The 18,801-nt window shown below is 41.2% G+C and overlaps 1 protein-coding gene across 1 annotated transcript in view; it reads right to left on the bottom strand.

Moving 5' to 3' along the window:
- Positions 1–5,757, bottom strand: part of ZC4H2 (zinc finger C4H2-type containing) — a 33,765-nt gene extending 28,008 nt beyond the window's left edge. The window contains exon 1 of the mRNA XM_045537941.1: positions 5,563–5,757. Coding sequence (XP_045393897.1) covers positions 5,563–5,615 — 53 coding nt within the window. The 5' untranslated portion in view covers positions 5,616–5,757. The remainder of the gene's footprint in view (positions 1–5,562) is intronic.
- Between the last annotated feature and the right edge of the window lie 13,044 nt (positions 5,758–18,801).

The raw sequence follows: 18,801 nt of genomic DNA, 5'->3' as shown, positions 1-18,801 counted from the left end.
ATACACACATATACAGATTTAAAACTGAAACAATTTTCAAAGTATACCTACCACTTCATATGCAATGTATGTTGATAATTTTCTTATTTAAAAAAATTGAAAATGCTACTAGTAACTGACTAAATTTTACAAGTTAATAATAGGTAGTTGCCTGTAATTTTAAAAGACTGTTATATGCAATGGGAAGTCAGTGAAGGTGTTTGAGGAATAACATAATTCCATGCTTTAGGAAAGTAGTTCTCATAACAATATGGATGGCATTGAAGAAAGGTGACAGACTATAGAAAGAGAAGTGATTCTAGAGGTAGAAATGGATACAATATTACAAAATATCCAGGTCATTTATGAAAAAGACCTGAAATGGGGCATAGAGTTCAGAGGTGGAGAGCAGGGCAGGGATTAGAGCAAGATGGTAACAGTAAAAACAGAATTTGCTAAGTGATTGCAGATGAGTCATAAAAGAGAAAGTGTAGTCAACATTGACTTTCAGGTTTCAACCTGAGGTAACCGTGCAGAGAACTATGGCATTAAACCAGAGGTTTAGGGGGAGGAGCTTGATTGTCGTGGGATGAGATGAAGATGTGAGAGTTGGCCAAGCTAAGCTATATCTGTAGAACATCCAGGTGGACAAGCCCGTAGGCTGATATATGGGGCTGAAGCTTGGAAGCGGGTAGGCTGTAGAGGTTGGAGACATGGGTGGTAATATTTGAAACTGTGAGAGTATAGGAGTTCACCCAAAAGAATTTGTAGAGAGAAAAAAGGAGATGAGGGACCCAGGTCAGAGAGCTTAAGAGGATCTACTTAACACCACGATATCTGCTTCCAAGATGAGTTTATTTTTTTCAAGTGAAGAAAGCTCTTTGTGTATGGATATGTGTGCAATGAGGTATAGGTGTGTGCAATATGCATAAATGGATGGCATGTGCACATTAACGAAATATTGCTTTGCACTTGGGGAGCTGGTGAAGGGCTCTGGTTCATGTAATGGTAGCTGTACTCACTTTCTCCATCTCATTATTGCTCTCCTCCCTTTCCCTCTTTACTATCTCCTTTCTTTTGTTCCACTTTTGTCTTTTCTTTTCCACATAGCCACATGCTCCTTCATTACCACTTAAAAGTCCAAGGAATACATGGGCAAAATAGACTAGTGTGGGATTTGGGGGCTGAAGTTTGGAGCATAATGTAGAAGTGTTATTGGGTTGGGAGGAAAGACAGGGGTGGGCATACGGTCAGAGTCAGAAGCGGGGAATGGACTGTGGTGGTGTGAGAGTCCACCCCTCAGAATTGTCCCACTGCAAATTCTCCCATTGGTGTGTGTGAGTGCTGGGTGTGAATGTGTATAATTCTGAGACTGTGTCTGGGTGTGTGTTAGGCTCTTAGCTTGACTTAATTAGGTTGTTAGGTGATAATGCCATCATCATTGCTGCTTCAGCACAGAAAATATAATATTTTTGAAAGAAATAGGCTGTTCTGCTTATAATTTAAGAGATTTAGGATTAGAGCAGTTGAAGAACCATGAATAATGGTTAATCATATAATCAGCACTTATAAGGGTGATTAATGACATTTAAATGAACATACCATGTGAATAGAAGGATATATTCTTTCTTTCCTAGCTGTGTAACCATAGAAAGACTGCCTAATCTCTCCAATCTTCAGTGTCCTTATCTGTAAAATAGGGATAATAATCGCTACCACAAATTTCCAGTGAGAAGATTAATGATTAAATTAGCCAAGAGCTTTTAAATTAGTAGGTGCTTGACAAAGGTGTTAGTTTTTTTTCTAGTTCCTTTTGACTCCTTCCTTTGCTCCTTCCTTCTTTCTACCTCCCATGTGTTTATCTGTCCATATGTGAATATCAAGTATATATTTGTAGTGCTTTCTCCATTTTAAATTCTTAAACCAAGTGGTCTATCATTTGTATATTACTATACAATTGTCAGAAGGGGTTTAAGTCACTTTTGAAACATACACATTTTGAATTGTTATGCCTTCTTCATGGACTGACCGTTTTTCGTTATGTAATGTCCCTCTCTGTCCCTGGGAATTTTCTTTGCTCTGAATCTGTTTTATTTGATATTAATATAGCCATTCCTGCTTTCTTTTGATTAATGTTTATGTGGTATTTAGACAATTTATATTTAACATATTTATTGATACGTTAAGGATAAGTCTGCTTTTTTAATTTTTGTTTTGTTTGTTCTCTGTGTTTTTAGTTCCTGCTTTATTTGCCCTGCCTTCCTGTAGGTGACTTGAACAATTTTTAGAATCTCATTTCGGTTTATTAATAATGTTTTAGAGTGCATTTATTTGCATGAACTTTTTAGTGTTTTCTCTTAGTAATACATTATATACATAATTTATCCAATGGTCTTCTGACATCATCATTTTACCTACTTGAGTGAAGTATAGAAACCTTTCCTCCCTTGTACATTTTTTTCACTCCCTTGTCTATAATATAATTCTCTTAAATATTTCCTCCCACATACACTGAGACCATATTAGACAATGCATAAATATGGCTTCAATCATCAACCATAAGAAACCTCAAGAGAAAAAGGAAAGTCTACTGCATTTACCCATGTTTTTGCTTACTGTGTTCTTCTTTCTTAACATTCTAAGGTTTCTTCTTTTATCATTTTTCTATTTTAAGAACTTACTTTTGTCATTCTTTTAGGGTAGATCTAAATTCCCTTAATTTTACTTTGTCTGAGAATGTCTTGATTATCCCTTAAATACTGAAGGATATTATCACTGAAAATAGAATTCTACATTGACATTTCTTTTCCTTCAGCAATTGAAAAATGCTGTACCACTTCCTGCTAAGGTCTTGTCAGTTTCTAATGAAAAATCTATCAGTCTAATGTTTCCCTTTGTAGGTATAGGTAAGGTATTATTTCTCCTTGGCTGCTTTCAAGATTTTTTATTTTTCTTTCATTTTTAGAAGGTTGATTACAATATGTCCTGGAGTTGATTTCTTTGTGTTGAACACATTGGTATTTGTTCAGCTTCTTGAATCTAAAGGTTTATGTCTTTTGCTCAATTTGAGAAGTTTTTAGTCATTATTTCTTCAAGTACTTTTTCAGTCCTACACTCTTTCTCCTTTCCTTCTGGGAATCAGTTGGCATGAATGTTTAAAGCTTTTGTTCTAGTCCCATAGTGAATTCTATTGTTACATGTTTTTTAAGCCGTCTGATCCTTTTCCTGTCTTCTACACTTTGCTGTTGAGTCCATTCACTGAGTTACTGAGTTTTTAGGGGCTTTTTTTTGTTATTGTATTTTTCAGTTCTAAAAATTTCATTTGTTTCTTTCTTTTTTTTTTTTTTTTTTGGTACATTGGGGAATGAACAGTCTCTTTATTTTTAAATTTTATTTCAAAATATTAAGAGGGTACAAATGTTTATGTTACATGTCTTGAGTCAGGGTTACAAATGTGCCCATCATCCAAATAGTGCTCATTGTCCCCATTAGGTGAGTTTTTGCCCCTTCCCTGTTTTTATGGTTTATATTTCTTTCTAAGACTCTCTATTGATTTGCTAAGATTTTCTATTTTACCATTTGTTTCAATTGTGTTATAATTGCTCATTGAAGTATTTTTATGATGGGTACTCTAAAATCCTTGTCAGATAATTCTAACATCTGTGTCATCTCAGTATTGTCATCTGTTAATACCTGGTATGATGAGTGATTTTTGATTAAAAGTTAAATACTGTTAATAGTATTTAAATCTTTTGTTTCAGCAACTCTCCTCTGACACTCTCCTGGATAGAAGGGGGGCAGTAGAAGTCCAGTTTCTCTACTGGGTTTCTCTTGACATCCAGGTGGGGGAGGGGCTCTTTGTTCCTGCTGATTAGCAGTGGGAGTTCAGGCTTCTCTCTAGGCCTCTGCTGATTCCGTCTCAGCTGGTTGGGGTAGAAACTTCTGATTACCACTGGTAAGGGTAAAAATCCTGGTTCCTGAGGTGACCTCCACTGGGAGTGGTCTATTTTTATTGGGGATGAAAGTCCTTGCTCCCACTTGGTCCTCTGGGTATGGGGTGGGGGTTCCTTTAAAGCTCATTAAGAGTAGAAATCTAGGTTCTCCACTTGCAGGCCTAAGCTTCTTACTAGCTGCACTGTTACTATGACAGCTGGGATTCTACTGCACCAAAGTGTTTCACTTCCTATCTCCCAAAACTTTTGGGGAAAATAAAATTGCAACATATCCCGTCCTTCCCAGTCTTTTCATGGGACATAGTGGGAAGAGGAGGGCCTTTGCAGGCAGACTAAAAAATGTGCCATTTTCAAGCTGTTTGGCTCTGGGAAAGTCACTCAAATTCTCTGAGCCTCCATTTTCCCAACTATAAAGGAAAAATAGGAAGCTCACAGGACTCATGCTGGAATGAGCAAAAGTAGGTCAAAGGCCCTGGCACATTACAGGTTCAATAAATGACTGTTCCTTTCCTTTTCCTCCCCTGCAGAAGGAGAGATGCAACCCCTCCTGAGGAAGAAGAAACCAAGGTGCTTCACCACCACCACCACCATGGGTAGATCTCACTGAGGCACTCCCAGGGTTAAAAATCTCATGATCAAAGCCTTATTTCTTGACATCCTCCACTCCTTTCCCCCAGGTTCTTGGAAAACCCTTCAGGCAGAAAGCCTGACCCACGCCACTCTCAGAATGAGAGTGGGAGCTAGAGCAGGGGCTCAGGCATAGCAGAGGTCCTGGGAGAAGGAAGGCCTGGTGCGAGCCCACGCAGTCAGCCCGCCCAGCGCTATTGTGTTCTGAGCAAGTACAACATCATTGCCTTGCCAAAGCTGCTCCCAGAGCAGTGGGATCACAGACTTGTCAACTCCCACTTTGCCAGCCCGCCTGTCACCTCCGGCCCAGAGCAGCTGTTGTGTTCCCAACATCACAGCACAGCGACTGCGTCTCCAGTCCTAAACGCTTCCATTACCCTCCCGAGCGCGGGATAGGAAGGAAGAAAGTGGCAAATGAATGAAAAGAAGACGAGCGTGCGCCATCCTCTCAGCCCCGCCCGTGAGGATTCCTCTACACCCCCTGCCCGGCAGCCCCTGACAGCAGCCACCAGCCCCAACGCACTAGACTTCGCTCTCAAAAGGTTTTCCCGAGCTCCAGGTTCTGAAGTTGACGGGAGACCGAGGGAAAAAAAAAAAATCTCGACTCCTAAAGAGCAAGGAGCCAAAGACACCTTGGGGCCAAGAAGTACTTGAAAAAAATGTGTCCGTGAATGCCGACCACCGATCCCCATCCCAAGAAGAAAAAAGCTGTCTTAGGACCAACCCGGTATGTCTCCAACTGCGCTTTCTCAGCCACATCTAGCAAGAGGTCGCGCTCGCGCTCGTGCTCACTCTCTCTCGCTCTACTAATCTCAGTTTTGACTATCCCCAGACCCCCTCCTATCCTCACTTCACTTGGAAGTCTGTGGTGAATGGACCCCTTTCCAGTTCTCCTAGGCAAGTAGTCTAACAATAGATACTTTTCCATAGGTAACTCAGCCCTCTTCCACAAGGAGGTATTCGATTTGACCGGGGTGGGGGGACGCTGCAACGTACCACTTACCTGATCTCTTTAATGCTTTCCAATTTGCACATGATTTCTTGCTCATCTGCCATGTTTTTCACTCTCAATTTCACGCCCGAGAAATGTACAAATACACCAGCCAAGGGATACAATAGACACAATGTAGCCACCTCCTCCCGGTTTGGGGCTCTGAGCCTGTGCGGTAGGGACTTAGAGAGGCCTGGGAGCTGTAGTCCGCAGCTCCAGGGCCAGTCAGGCAGCCCGGGGGGCTGCGGGACTACAACTCCCAGAAGGCCAAGCGAGACATGCCAGTTTCTCTTCCTGCAGCCGCACTTTAAATCAATTTGTCACAGATAATTATGTCAAAGGTTGTGAGGAGTGCAAGGGAATGGGGATATTCGTCTGGCCCATGTGTAGAAAAATGGAAAAAACATACTCTTGAAGGCAACTGGAACGATAAGAGACATACTCGTTCACGGCACTCTGGGGGCCCTCACGCCTGCCTACCCACTCCTAAAAGGTTACCAAAGTCGCCAATTATGGCTTGGGGCTGGAGAGAAACCCTGCACTGGAATTAGCTTCTGAGAAGTTGAGTGTTCTAGCTGCTGCCTGAGGACTAAGTAGCTTTGGCATTCAAATAGAGGTGGGGAAGAGGAGGATGGGAGGAGGGTGCAGCTGCAAAAGCTGGGGAAACCGGGGGTGGGGAGGAGGGGTTGGGGAGGAGGACCTCGTTCCTTCCTGCTACCCACATAATTCAACAGTTACTGAATTCAGACTTTGCCAGTCAATGAAGGAAATAGTGAGGGAGTCACTGCGTGAGGCAAAGATGAATAAAAGCAAATCCTTGCCTTTGAGGAGCAGGAGAGACTGAAAAGTTACCCATTAATTACAGTATAGTGTGGTGTCATAATGCGGGAATGGATAAGGTGTAACCTGTGCAGAGAAGATGTAAATAGGTCTCAAAAGTAAGAATTTGCCGGACCATAGAGAAGAATGGGCTTTCCAGGAGAAGATACAACACACAGAAAGAAAGGGATGAGTGATCCAGCATGTCTGGAATATAGGGTTCTTATATGGGGTGTAGAGGTGGAAAAGAGAAGTGGGAGATGTAATATCTAGAAAAAGTACGTTTGAACCGGATTGTGAAGTATGTTGAATGTGAGACTAAAGAGTTTGGACTTAATCCTACAGGCACACTGTTAAGGTAGAAAAGACTAGTAGGTGCTCACGATGCAGATGGAGAAAGATTTCTCATGCAGAGATTAAGATATATAAGTAAAATTTGCTTTATCCTTTAGAAGGACAGAGAGAATATGAGAGAGAGAGAGAGAGAGAGAGAGAGAGAGAGAGAGAGAGAGAGAGAGAGGAAGAGAGCAGAGAGATGATGTGGCATCCCAAAGAAAGAGAAGGGAGATGCCAGCAGAGAGGCCAAGTAGCTTGCTGCTTTTACGGGAACAAAGAGAAAAATAATAATTATTATGGAGTAATTAGCAGGCAGTTGCAAGAGGTCAAGTTGTCCATCTTTCTTGTTTCTTCTGTTCCTGGAGACTTGGTTATCTCTGAGATGTAGTCAGACCTACCACAGGGGATGTGATTTTTGCCCCTGAGATTTGGTTTTGGGCAGGAAACAAAGGCCTGGGGTTTACCCCCCTCTGTCTTGCGGGGAGCTTCTCAGAAACTCCTTGAGGCTGGCAAATGAATTCTGAAGGCTATGAGGTGGTGAAGGTAAAAAGAAAGATTTACATTTCCTTTCTGGGCTCTTTTAAGATGTTTGTGAAAACAGAATCCCAGCAGATTGCCTGCTACTTTGCAACAGAAACTAGCTGCAAAGAATAGGAAGAGCTCAAGATTGATCTTTAGCTGTTATTAGAAAATTGAGAGATTCAAGGCCGCACTAACAAACACATTTATTCAATTTACATTTATTAAGTGTTTACTGTGTGCTAAATAATGCAGAATTATGTTTCAAAGCATGGGAGTGATAAGATTGAAGGAACATCTTAGGGATGTGACTCTGGAAGCAAAGTAGAGAATAATTAAAGGAGACAAGAGCAGGTAAAAAGGCCGTTACTCAGAAAGCACAAATAGTCCCAGAGTGCTGGGCTTTGGGCAAAAAGAAGACCTGACTCACTCCTAACTAAAGATGACTCAGAACTCTCTCTGTTTGACTTTGTCTCTTCTTTTTCTGAGCCTCAGTTTCCTCATCTGAAAAATGGACCTAGTGAGCCCCACCTCAATCACTTGTTGTGAGGACTCAATAAGATCATCCCCACGGTACTGAATACAGGGCTTGGTATTTTGTAGGAGCTCAAGAAAAGTTTGTGGAACATGACTCTCAGGCCATTCCTGGGTGTACACACTGATTTTAAGTGTTTTCCAGGGAAGGGATTAAAGCCCTTCTTTTCTTTGAATCTCAGACATTATAACCTTCAGAACCAAGAAATTCTCCCTGGTGTCTAATCTAACATTTTCCTGATGCTTTTGAAGGTCCCTATCTTACAGTGCCACTAGTTGGCATTTAAAGACCATTGAGGCCGGGCGTGGTGGCTCATGCCTGTAATCCTAGCACTCTGGGAGGCCGAGGCGGGTGGATCCTTTGAGCTCAGGAGTTTGAGACCAGCCTGAGCAAGAGCAAGACCCCATCTCCACTAAAAATACAAAGAAATTATCTGGCCAACTAAAAATATATATTGAAAAAATTAGCCGGGCATGGTGGCGCATGCCTGTAGTCTCAGGTACTCAGGAGGCTGAGGCAGTAGGATCGCTTAAGCCCAGGAGTTTGAAGTTGCCGTGAGATAGGCTGATGCCATGGCACTCTAGCCCAGGCAACAGAGCAAGACTCTGTCTCAAAAATAAATAAATAAATAAATAAATAAAATAAAGACCATTGAATTGGTTGGCCACAAAGCCTGTGAGTCCAGAGTCAAGGACTGGCCCCAACCCTGTCCTATCAAAGGAAGAGGAAAGGAAAAAGCCCCTGTAAGTGCCTGGCATGTTCTGGCTACTGTGCTGAGGGCTGTGTGTACAGTCTATCATTTCATCCACACAACCACCATAAATAGGGCAAGTAGATTCATCCTCTTTTACAAGTAAGAAAACTGACTCAGGGAATGCGGCTTTGCCACGGCTACACAGTAAGTTACAAAGCTAGAGCCTGGGCTCAATTTGGACTAAGTTACTTTCAGATTAATGAAGGGAATGTGTATGAAAAAAAATATGGCAACCAAAAGTAAAATGGGGTGCTGGATGTACATATTTATGTCAAACATAAAGTGCTTTACAGTGTGAGTTAATGCTGGTTTGGGGAGAAGTGCAGGCTGTGTATGGGAATGTGTGGGAAGCAGTTTACAAATGGCCTTTGAGGTTTTTAAACTGTCTCTTTCCACCACTTACTTCCTCTAAGAATCCATACCTCACAATATGCTCACATGTCTGAAAGGGGCTGGATGTGGGTATGTACATGTTTAAATTAAATGTGTTAATGGGTTTACAGTCTGATTTGGCAGTAATTTGGCAAATATCTTGTCTTTCAAGCCTCACCAAAACCCTGTTTCACAGATGATGAAACTAAGGCGAAGGGAGGCAAAGAACTTATCTAAGGTCTCCCAGCATGGCTGACACAGAATCAGGTCTCCTGACTTACAGGCCTGTGTTCTTTCTGTGGCCTCACATGTTCTGTATCAAGTTTCTGATGCCCCTATGGTGTCTGAATGCCTCTGTTACTTTTCAGCCAGATGGTACACTTTAATACAGGGTGCCTGCAGAGGGCCAAGCATGCCTGATGCTCCCAATTCATATATATTAAAGGGAGATTGGCAGTTAATCTTGGAGAGGGAGCCTTCAGACCACCTGAGCTTGAAAGAATGTTAATCCATTTGTAACAATTAAGATGTCCAATTAAAGAGTAATAAACCTCTTAGCTTCCATGGATTTGCCTTGGATCCTTGACCTCTGTAAGAACAGATATCTCACCTGCTCCTTGCTGAGTTGTAAGAAACCAGGATAGCAATGAGAGGGAGAAAGAGGAGGAAACCATAGCCTTCCGCCCCTTCTCCTGAAGCAGCACTTAAAACGGTATCTCCAAGCCAAGCTGGTGGCTTTTCCAGAGTAAGTGTTCAATAACTCTCAATTGATCAGAAGTCTGTAATGGCTGAGACAGTATTTAGGAACTGTGCTAACAGCGAGTTCTAATGAATTATTTCATTAGAAGAACTGGTTGACTTGAGGTAGTAAGCATTTTAAAAGTCTCAGGTTTTTCAGGGCCAACATTGTTCTTATTGCTAAGAAACAGGTAAGGAGGGCAGGGTGTGTTGGGGTGTATACCATTAAAATGCAGGAAATTAGCAAAAGGGAAGCCAGTCAGTCTTTTATTAACATGACTCATCTTTCAGGCAATAGATCAAGATTTTGAAAGTGGAAGTCAGAATGTTTGAATTCACAGATATTTCCCTGTGCTTCAACAGTGAATTGAAGTAAGAGAGGAGGCAGAGATGCAACAACAGCCTTCATTCTGAATTGCCTTTTGAAAAGAAGTTCAAATTATTTACTAAGTTTCTCACCATGTTCCTTAATAGCATTTCTAAGAGAAAAATGAGGCAAAAGTTTTGGATCGTTCAGCCAAAACATATTTATTGTGTACCTATTATGTGTCAGGCACTATGCTAGGCAGTGGAGATCCCATAGTAGATATGACAGACACAGGCCTTGCTCTAACAAAGCTTACCGTTTAATGGAAGAAACCAGCTGTTGAAAAGATCACACATAAATATATAACTATACCCAGAAATCAGGGCTTGGAAGAAAAAGTCTAGGTTCTGTGAGCACACATAAGGGGAGTACTAACTTAGTCCTGGGCAGTGAGCAAGGGGACAGTCAGGGAAAATCTTCCTAAAGGAAGAATCCTGAAGGAAACTAGGCAGGAAAGGATGGAAAGAGCAGGAGGCATCAAGGATTCATTCATGAAATCAGCCAACAAATATTTATTGAGCACTTACCAATTGCCAGGCACTCTCCTAGGTTCCAGAGATATAGTGTTTTACATGCATTAAGTTAGTTTAATCCTTGCAATAGTCCTATGAAATATATATTATTATTACCCCCATTTTACAGAAGAGGAAGCTGAGGCACAGAGAAGGTAAGTAACTTACTCAGAGTCACACAGCTAGTAAGTGGCAGAACTGGTATTTCAATTTAGACAGTCTGGCTCCAGAAGCCAGGCTCTTACCCACTATGTTCTATTGCTTTCCTAAAATCCCAATCCTCAGGAAGTTTACATACTAGTAGGAGGAGCCAGACAATAAATATGGGAAAGAAAAAAAACCAAAAAAATATAATAAGATTAGGTGGAGATAAAACCATAAAGACATTAAATGAGGATAATGGGATAGAATGGTGGCAGAAGGGAGAATGTTTCAGGTAGGATGGTCAGGGAAGGCCTCTTTTTGTAGCCAGGCCCCTTGAGATTTTAGTACTTCAGCATTTTTAGTGACTGACATAATATAAATTCTGACTAGGCCCTTCTTTGCTTGCACGTGATAACTACTTGCTTCCTGCCCAGCACCCCTTGTTTTCACTGTAATTATTAACTGCTGGTGTACTGTTCCTTTGTTAAGCAGGAGGAGACAACTCTAGGGTCACAAGAAAAATTTATGAATTTGTTTTGCAAAAGGAATGAATGCCTTTGAGAAAGTTGCAACAAGCTACTGACACCGAGAAATCTGGTTACTCAAGGTGTTAATCAGAGACTAAAGCAATGCAGACTTCCTCCTTTGGTTCCCAGCAACACATCCTCCCTCATTCCCTAGCCCCATAAAACCTCCCTACTTTATCTCTTTGCTAAAGTGGATCTGAGAGATCTTGCTCTCCTATCTTCTTGTTTTGGCCAAATCGAATAAAGCTTTCTCTGTGTCCAAGCACTGCTATCACAGTGTTTGGCTGCAGCTGTGCATTGGGTGCATGAGCCTGAATTCGGGGTTTCAACAACATCTTCAGAGATGACATTGTAATAGACACCTGAGAAGAAATGAGCCATCCAATGATCTGAAGCAAAAATACTCCAGGCAGAGGGAATAGCCAGTGCAATGATCCTGAGGCAGGAAATGCTTAGTCTGTGAAAGAAGGCAGGCAGGGCTCTGGCTGATTAAAGGGATCAGTAGTAGATTGAGGAGCCAGGTAGGAAAAAACAAGATCTTATAAACAATGGTGATGAGTTTAGATTTTATTCTGTTACATTAGGCATCCATTGAGGGTTTTAAGCAGGGGAGCAACATGATCTAGTTTTTAAACATTACTCTGACTGATGTGAGAAGAATAGATTGTACTGGGCAAGAGTAGAAGCAGGAAAACCAATGAGAAAGCTATTAACAGTTGTCCAGGAAAGAGATGATGGTGGCTTGGATTACAGTAGTAGTAGGAGATATGAAGAAAAATAGACTGATTGGAAACATATTATTGGACACAGAACTGATATGATTAGCTCATGGATGGGATGGGGAAGTACAGAGAGAGAGATGAGATATCTAAAATAACTCTTGGATTTTGGACCTGAGCAATTTGGCAGTGCCATTCACTGAGACAGGAAAGACTGGAAGAAAACCATAGGATATTAGAGCTGGAAGGACCCCCACATGAGGCATATGGAAAAACTGAAGATCGGAAATGATAATTGACCTGCCTGGGTTAGGGAGTTAGGGGCTGAGATAGGTAATCTCATTCTTTACACTCTCCCAGAAAACTTTCATATTCTTCATTCCTTTAACCCTTCAACTGGGGAGGGGGGATTGTTAATTGAAGCCTTACCTAAGATTCCCCCAGTAGATGGGAGTTGTGGGTGATTAGCATATAATTTGCATCTGCCTACATGGCTTGTGCTAGGCACTCTCAGGCAATGTTTCAGCTGAGATTCTTGCTATTTTTGATGCCTTTATGTCACTGAACTTTCACTCTATTCTTTCTCACTTACCCAGTGTCACTGACCTAGATCTCCCAAGTGCAAAGTGCAGGGAACAAACAAGAGATGACAGTGGGGAGCAATGGAGCTACACCTTTTCCCTCTTCAAGTCTGTAAACCCTAGTTTAAAAAACCCTATTATAAAAGTAGTCTAGTGTACATCTGCTGAGTTTTCTTGGCAAATTTTCACTGGCTTCCTCCAGAACTCAAGGGAGGAGAAGACACACTAACTTCTGAGTCCAAGACCTTGGATTCAAATTCCAGCCTTGACACTGTCTCCTGTGTATCCTTGGGCAAGTCGCTTCCCCTACTAGGCCTCAGTCTTTCCCTCTGTAAAACAATGGGTGGAACTCTTTAACGTTCTCTGGAACTTAAAAGAAAATAACTAACCAAGGAATTGTGCTTAAAAGCCTCATTTTGTAAGCCCAACAAGATGTGAAGCTAGGGCCCTCTCTGGTTTGTTTCCACTTGTCGTCCATCCCCCCTACCCCTGGTAGGTGTGAGTCATTTAACCCATTTGCCCTTGTCCTTTCCTATTTATCCTGTTCTAAAGGATGGAGTGACTTTCTCATTTCCTTGAACTTTCTCCTTGTTCCCACAGTACTTGCATTCTGACCAGCAGAGGAAAGAAATCACATGAACAACTGCTTTTGTTGTATATATTTCTTAAATAAATATATGCAGGTTTTCTAAATTTGAAAGTGCTTTCATGGATCAGCTTCTATGAAGAAGCAGCCTAAGAAAACAGGATAGCTGTGTTCAGGGACTGACTGCACCACTAACCAGCCACTCAGGGCCTCAGTTCCCTCACATGAAAACTAACATCACACTGTGTGATGTACTCTGGGGCCTGCTCTAGTGCTGACATTCTGTGTTGTATTTTTTACCAGACATGCTTTAAAAAATTCATCAATTTACTGGGAACATTTGCTACCAATACTTTCCTCATTCATTTCTCATTTACTCAGAATCACTCAACTGGGAGGAGGAGGCAGAGACTTGGGTTTTCTGCCCAGCTTTGCCATTACTCCCTGTGTGATTTTTTGCAGTTCTGCCCCCTTCTCTAGGGTTCTGTTACCCCATCTCTAACATGAAGGGGTTAGAATAGCTGGTCTGGTGTTCTAGATCTGTCATTTTGGGATTCCATCATGCTGTGATTGTGATTGGGTATCCCTCAGGACTGCTGGGCAGCCAAAGGAGCTAAATAACTATCTTTGTGCCTTTTCTGACTCTGGATGTACCCCTCCCCACAAACACAGACTCTGACAATGGTTAGAAGAATTTTCTAGGACTTGTATGTTCACCTGAGTGTGAATATGTTTGCTACTCACTAAATGCTTTCACCTAATATGTTTTATTTTTGCTGCAACAGGTCCTAGCCCTTGTTGGCATCTATGGTAGCCAAGGAATTGGCTGACTGCCAGGCTAGGCCTGTGCTGCTGCCAAGGGAGATGGTCAGAGCCATATTCCCAGGATGACATCACACAGAGGTGGGGTTCCTTCCCTTGGTTTTTAAGCCATAGCACTGTCCTCACCATCTTCTTCTCTCAGTGTATTTCTCCTTCTTTAGCTTCTTTTCCTTCTTTTTCTTTCTCCTGATTCCGAAATAGAAGTACTTCCTGAGGTCTGACATGAAATCTTTCCTTTTCTTCTGTTTTCTCTCTCAGAGAACTGACAGCACTGCATGACCCCTTCAATTCTCACCTCTTTGAGAGTGACCAAAACTGATTGTGTAGCTCCAATTACCTCCAATTACCTTCTAATGGCCTGCTTTATATCACCAGGACCAAGTATGAGATTGGGTTTCCAAAGGGCTGAGTCTTGCCAGGTTCCCTACACATCTTTCCCAGGTTGGAGTACTTTGGAACTATACATAGGGCCTTCCTCACCCTCATAGACAATTAAATAGAGATAAAGTATGAGAAAACACCTAGCATCATACCTGAAATATAGTAGGCATTCAGTGTATTTTAATATCCGTCACCCTTCTCTCCACTTTCCCTAATTCTGAGTTGTTTTGAGAGAGAATTCTTTCAAATTTGGAGAGAATGCAGTGAACAGAAACAGGAGCCACTTAAGTGTTGATCACTTAATACCAATTTGATGGTGAGTACATGTGGTGCTTGTTTATCCATTCTTGGGATACTTCACTTAGGAGAATGGGTTCCAGCTCTATCCAGGATAATACAAGAGGTTCTATATCACCATTGTTTCTTATAGCTGAGTAGTACTCGATGGTATACATATACCGCATTTTATTAATCCACAAGTGTATTGATGGGCACTTGGGTTCTTTCCACATCTTTGCAATTGTGAATTGTGCTGCTATACACATTTGAGTGCAGGTGTCTTTTCTATAGAATGTCTTTTGTTCTTTTAGGTAGATGCCCAGTAATGGGATTGCTGGGTCAAATGGTAGTTCTACTTGTATCTCTTTGAGGTATCTCCATATTACTTTCTGACCTTCATTTGATCTATGTTTGTTTGCCTGTTCATTTTTTTTTCACTTTCTTCTAAAATCTGTCTTTCCTGCAGAGACACTCTGATTGGTGGTTTTTCTCATCCACCATCTTGCCCACTATTTTTGTTCTTAATCTCAGGCTTCCTAGTGGCTATGATCTGAATATTTGTGTCCCCTCCAAAATTTATAAATTGAAATCCTAATCCCAAAGGTGACAGTATTTTTTTTTTTTTTGAGACAGAGTGTCACTCTGTTGCCCGGGCTAGAGTGAGTGCCGTGGCATCAGCCTAGCTCACAGCAACCTCAAACTCCTGGGCTTAAGCGATCCTACTGCCTCAGCCTCCCGAGTAGCTGGGACTACAGGCATGCGCCACCACGCCCGGCTAATTTTTTCTATATATATTTTTAGTTGTCCACATAATTTTTTTTTATTTCTATTTTTAGTAGAGACGAGGTCTCGCTCAGGCTGGTCTCGAACTCCTGACCTCGAGCGATCCACCCGCCTCGGCCTCCCAGAGTGCTAGGATTACAGGCGTGAGCCACTGCCCCCGGCCAGGTGACAGTATTAAGGGTGGGGCCTTTGGGAGGTGATTAGATCATGAGGGTGGGGCCCACATGAATGGTATCAGTCCTTTTATAAAAGAAACCCGAGGGAAATTCCCTGCCCCTTCTGCCATGTGAAGTTACAGTTAAGAAGACAGCCATCTATGAGCAAGCAGGCTCTCATTAGACATGGAATCTGGTGCTGTCTTGATCTTGAATTTCTTGGCCTCTAGAACCGTGATAAATAAATTTATGTTGCTTATAAGCCACTTAGTGATGGTATTTTGTTACCGCAGCACAAACAGAATAAGACACTGGTTATAGGTAAGGGCCTTCCTCTGTCCTACTCCCCTGGAGCCTCCTCTCCTTTCCATTTTAAACCTGCCCTCTCTTTATTTCAGAATAACAGGAAGAGTTACTTGAGCACTAATATGCCAATACTGTGCTGTATGTTTTATCAATATGCTTTCATTTCATCTTCAAGGCAGTTATTATTTCAACTCCCATTTTACAGTTCAGGAATCTCAGCGGGTAATAGGTGAAGCAAATTTGCTCAAAGCAACTTCTAAATGGCTGAGCCATGATCCTACTCACGTATATTTTCATATCATGTGTCTAAGATAATTATTTCACCTTAAAAGGGGTCTATATCAGAATTCTAAAATTTTTTTGTTTCCATTTAAAAATTACCTCGTGTTTTATTTTGCCAGTTATGGAAACACAACTTCACCTTTACAAGATGATTCATCATTGAATAATAAGTAACCTTCATCGAGTGTATACTATATCCTAGGCACTGTTAACCATTTACATGTATTAATTAGCTTGATTCACAGCAACCCTGTGAATTAGGCTCTATTGTTATTCTCATTTTAGAGCTGTGGAAACAGTCACAGAAAGGTAATGCAACTATCTAAGGTAACCTAGTTAATAAGTGACACAGATAGGGTCAAAACAAGCCAATCTGACTCCAAAGCTCCTGTGCTACCACTATGCAATACTCTATATGAGTAAGTTAAATAAAATTTTAGTTTATTATATCTGGGTTGTTCAAATCAGGGTGTTCTTAGGGTATCCAAGAAAAGTTTTGCTTTGTATTATTCAAGTTTCAGAAACCCTACACTCTTTTTTATTGCCAGTTTGTTTCAATTGCCTTTATCTTTTTCAGCCTATGAATTTCATGATTGAAAGGTAGGTTCAGGAACTCAGTTCTCAATCATGAATTATCTGTGATATGCGTTTTGTGCTCTGCTTGGCTTTTTTTCACTGAAGCAATGAAGTGGTGTTAAAGCAACAGAATTCAACAGATACCTATGGTAAATAATTTACCAATTTTGAGGTGGCTTAGTCATAGGTGAAATATTAGCCTCTTAATCCTATTCTTTTATCTCTCACCTCCTTCCATAAAAAGAATTTCATATGGTTTACATAGATACACACATTGCTAAAACCAAGAAATAAAATGAAAGAAGAAACAGAGACAAATGGGAAATAAAGGCATAAAATAAGATAAATACAGGGGTAGGACTACAAAACCAAATCTTGGCATTAATTGCTAGTGGTAGCCACAATTCTATCTCAGAGGTTATTAGCAAAGTCAGAAGGAAATTACAAAATCAGTCATGCTTTTCATAGGATTCATAGGGTAGAAGAGCAAATCAGGATCTCAGGATTCCCTTCACCTTTAAAAAATGGATATTCTAGGTGATATAAGGAAAATCACAGAATAAGTAGCTCCATTCTCATCCTCCTATGGAAAACAACCAGAAACTGTCAGAATCAACTTTATCAGACTCTCAAAAAGTCAAAAGTTTAGAGCAACTGAGAGAATGCTGAATCAAGAAAGAGGCAACTTTAAAATGGTAGGAATGCTGTGGTATACTTACTTGCCTTTTCCCTACTTCCCGCCAAGCTGAGCAGTGGTATGAAAGATAGGAGGCACACTCCGAGTGGGTCACTGGTTCCTGGTTCTGGAAGAAGCATAGCAGACCTTATTTGAAAATTATTAGGTAGGTCTGTTCTAACCTGTCTGGGGGCTACCTGAAGGAATGATGCAAGGTGCTCATTTCTGTTTTGCCTAGCTTGGAATTCATTCAGGCCGGAAAACTAGTGAGCATTGCTCAAACACATGGTAAAGCAAGGCAAATGAACAACCTGCAGATGCCTGAGGCAAAAGATTACCAATTAAATATGCAATAGAACTTAGAGAAAAATCTGGGGAAGAATTTGCTTGGGAAATTAGGGCACTCAAATTACCTGTGTATATTTGAAGGCATTTAGAAAGCCATGCTTATGCCCAGGGCAATATGCATGCTTAGAAAAGGCCTGAGAAGACCTTAGGTTTTCAACTTGGGTTGATCCCTAGATTGAGTGTTTAAAGGCTAAATTCAGGCTAAGTGTTGAAGGAGGGGCCCAGCATAACTCTCATGGCAGTTAATGTGTTAAAAAAAACATAACTCACGTGTTCATGCAAGGCATAGTTGGTTGCCAGTTACAGAAATTGGCTCAAGTAAGAAAGGAGTTACGATAATGATACAGTAGAGAATCTTGTATCATCCAATTAAAAGAATTCAATCACATCTCATGGGACTGGAAACCCTTTCCCTCTCTTGTTCTCACTCACTCTCTGGTGTACCACATAATCTCTTACCTCTTTTTCTCTCGAAACATCTGATTAACAACTGTACTCCTTATTTATCCTCTGCTTATTTATCAAAGTGTGCATAGATAATCATGGCTGTTCAAAATTGGAAGTCCCAGTCTTCTAGTGTACATGACTGTACCAGGTAGGTATGTTTTCAGCAGCAATAAATAGGAAATCTAACTATAGTGGCTTAAATAGGGGTTTTGTTCATTTAATAAATTTAGACATAGGGGGTTATAGATGTTGTCAGAATAGCCTAATGATATCAGGGCCAACATTTCAGTGACCTTCTCCATATGGTTGCAAGATGGCTGCTTCAACTCCAGCCATCATAATCATGTTAATGGCAAGAAATAGGAAGAAAAAGATAGAACAAAGTTCTAACTATTTTTGTCCCATTTTTATCAGGAAAGAAAAGCATTCTCAGAGATGCTCATCAAATTTTCCCTTACATTTCATTGGCCAGAACTAATGTTATGGCCACCCCTAGCTGCAAAGGGAGCAGGGGAAATGAGCCAGGCACATTGTTGACCTGAAAAACATCTCATATCTGCTGGCAAGGAAGAATATGCCAGCTTAGTTCCCTGCAGAAAGTGGCCTATTCTCTGTGTAGTCTAATCCAAGTAAGTGTCTAACCTCCAACCCCGGGAAATCAGGGAACATAATGAGAAGAGCTGCCTT

Source organism: Lemur catta, chromosome X (genome assembly GCF_020740605.2).
Source record: "Lemur catta isolate mLemCat1 chromosome X, mLemCat1.pri, whole genome shotgun sequence".
NCBI lineage: Eukaryota > Metazoa > Chordata > Mammalia > Primates > Lemuridae > Lemur > Lemur catta.
The sequence above is the reverse complement of the archived record's forward strand: the minus strand, read 5'-3'. Positions and strand labels throughout refer to the sequence as shown.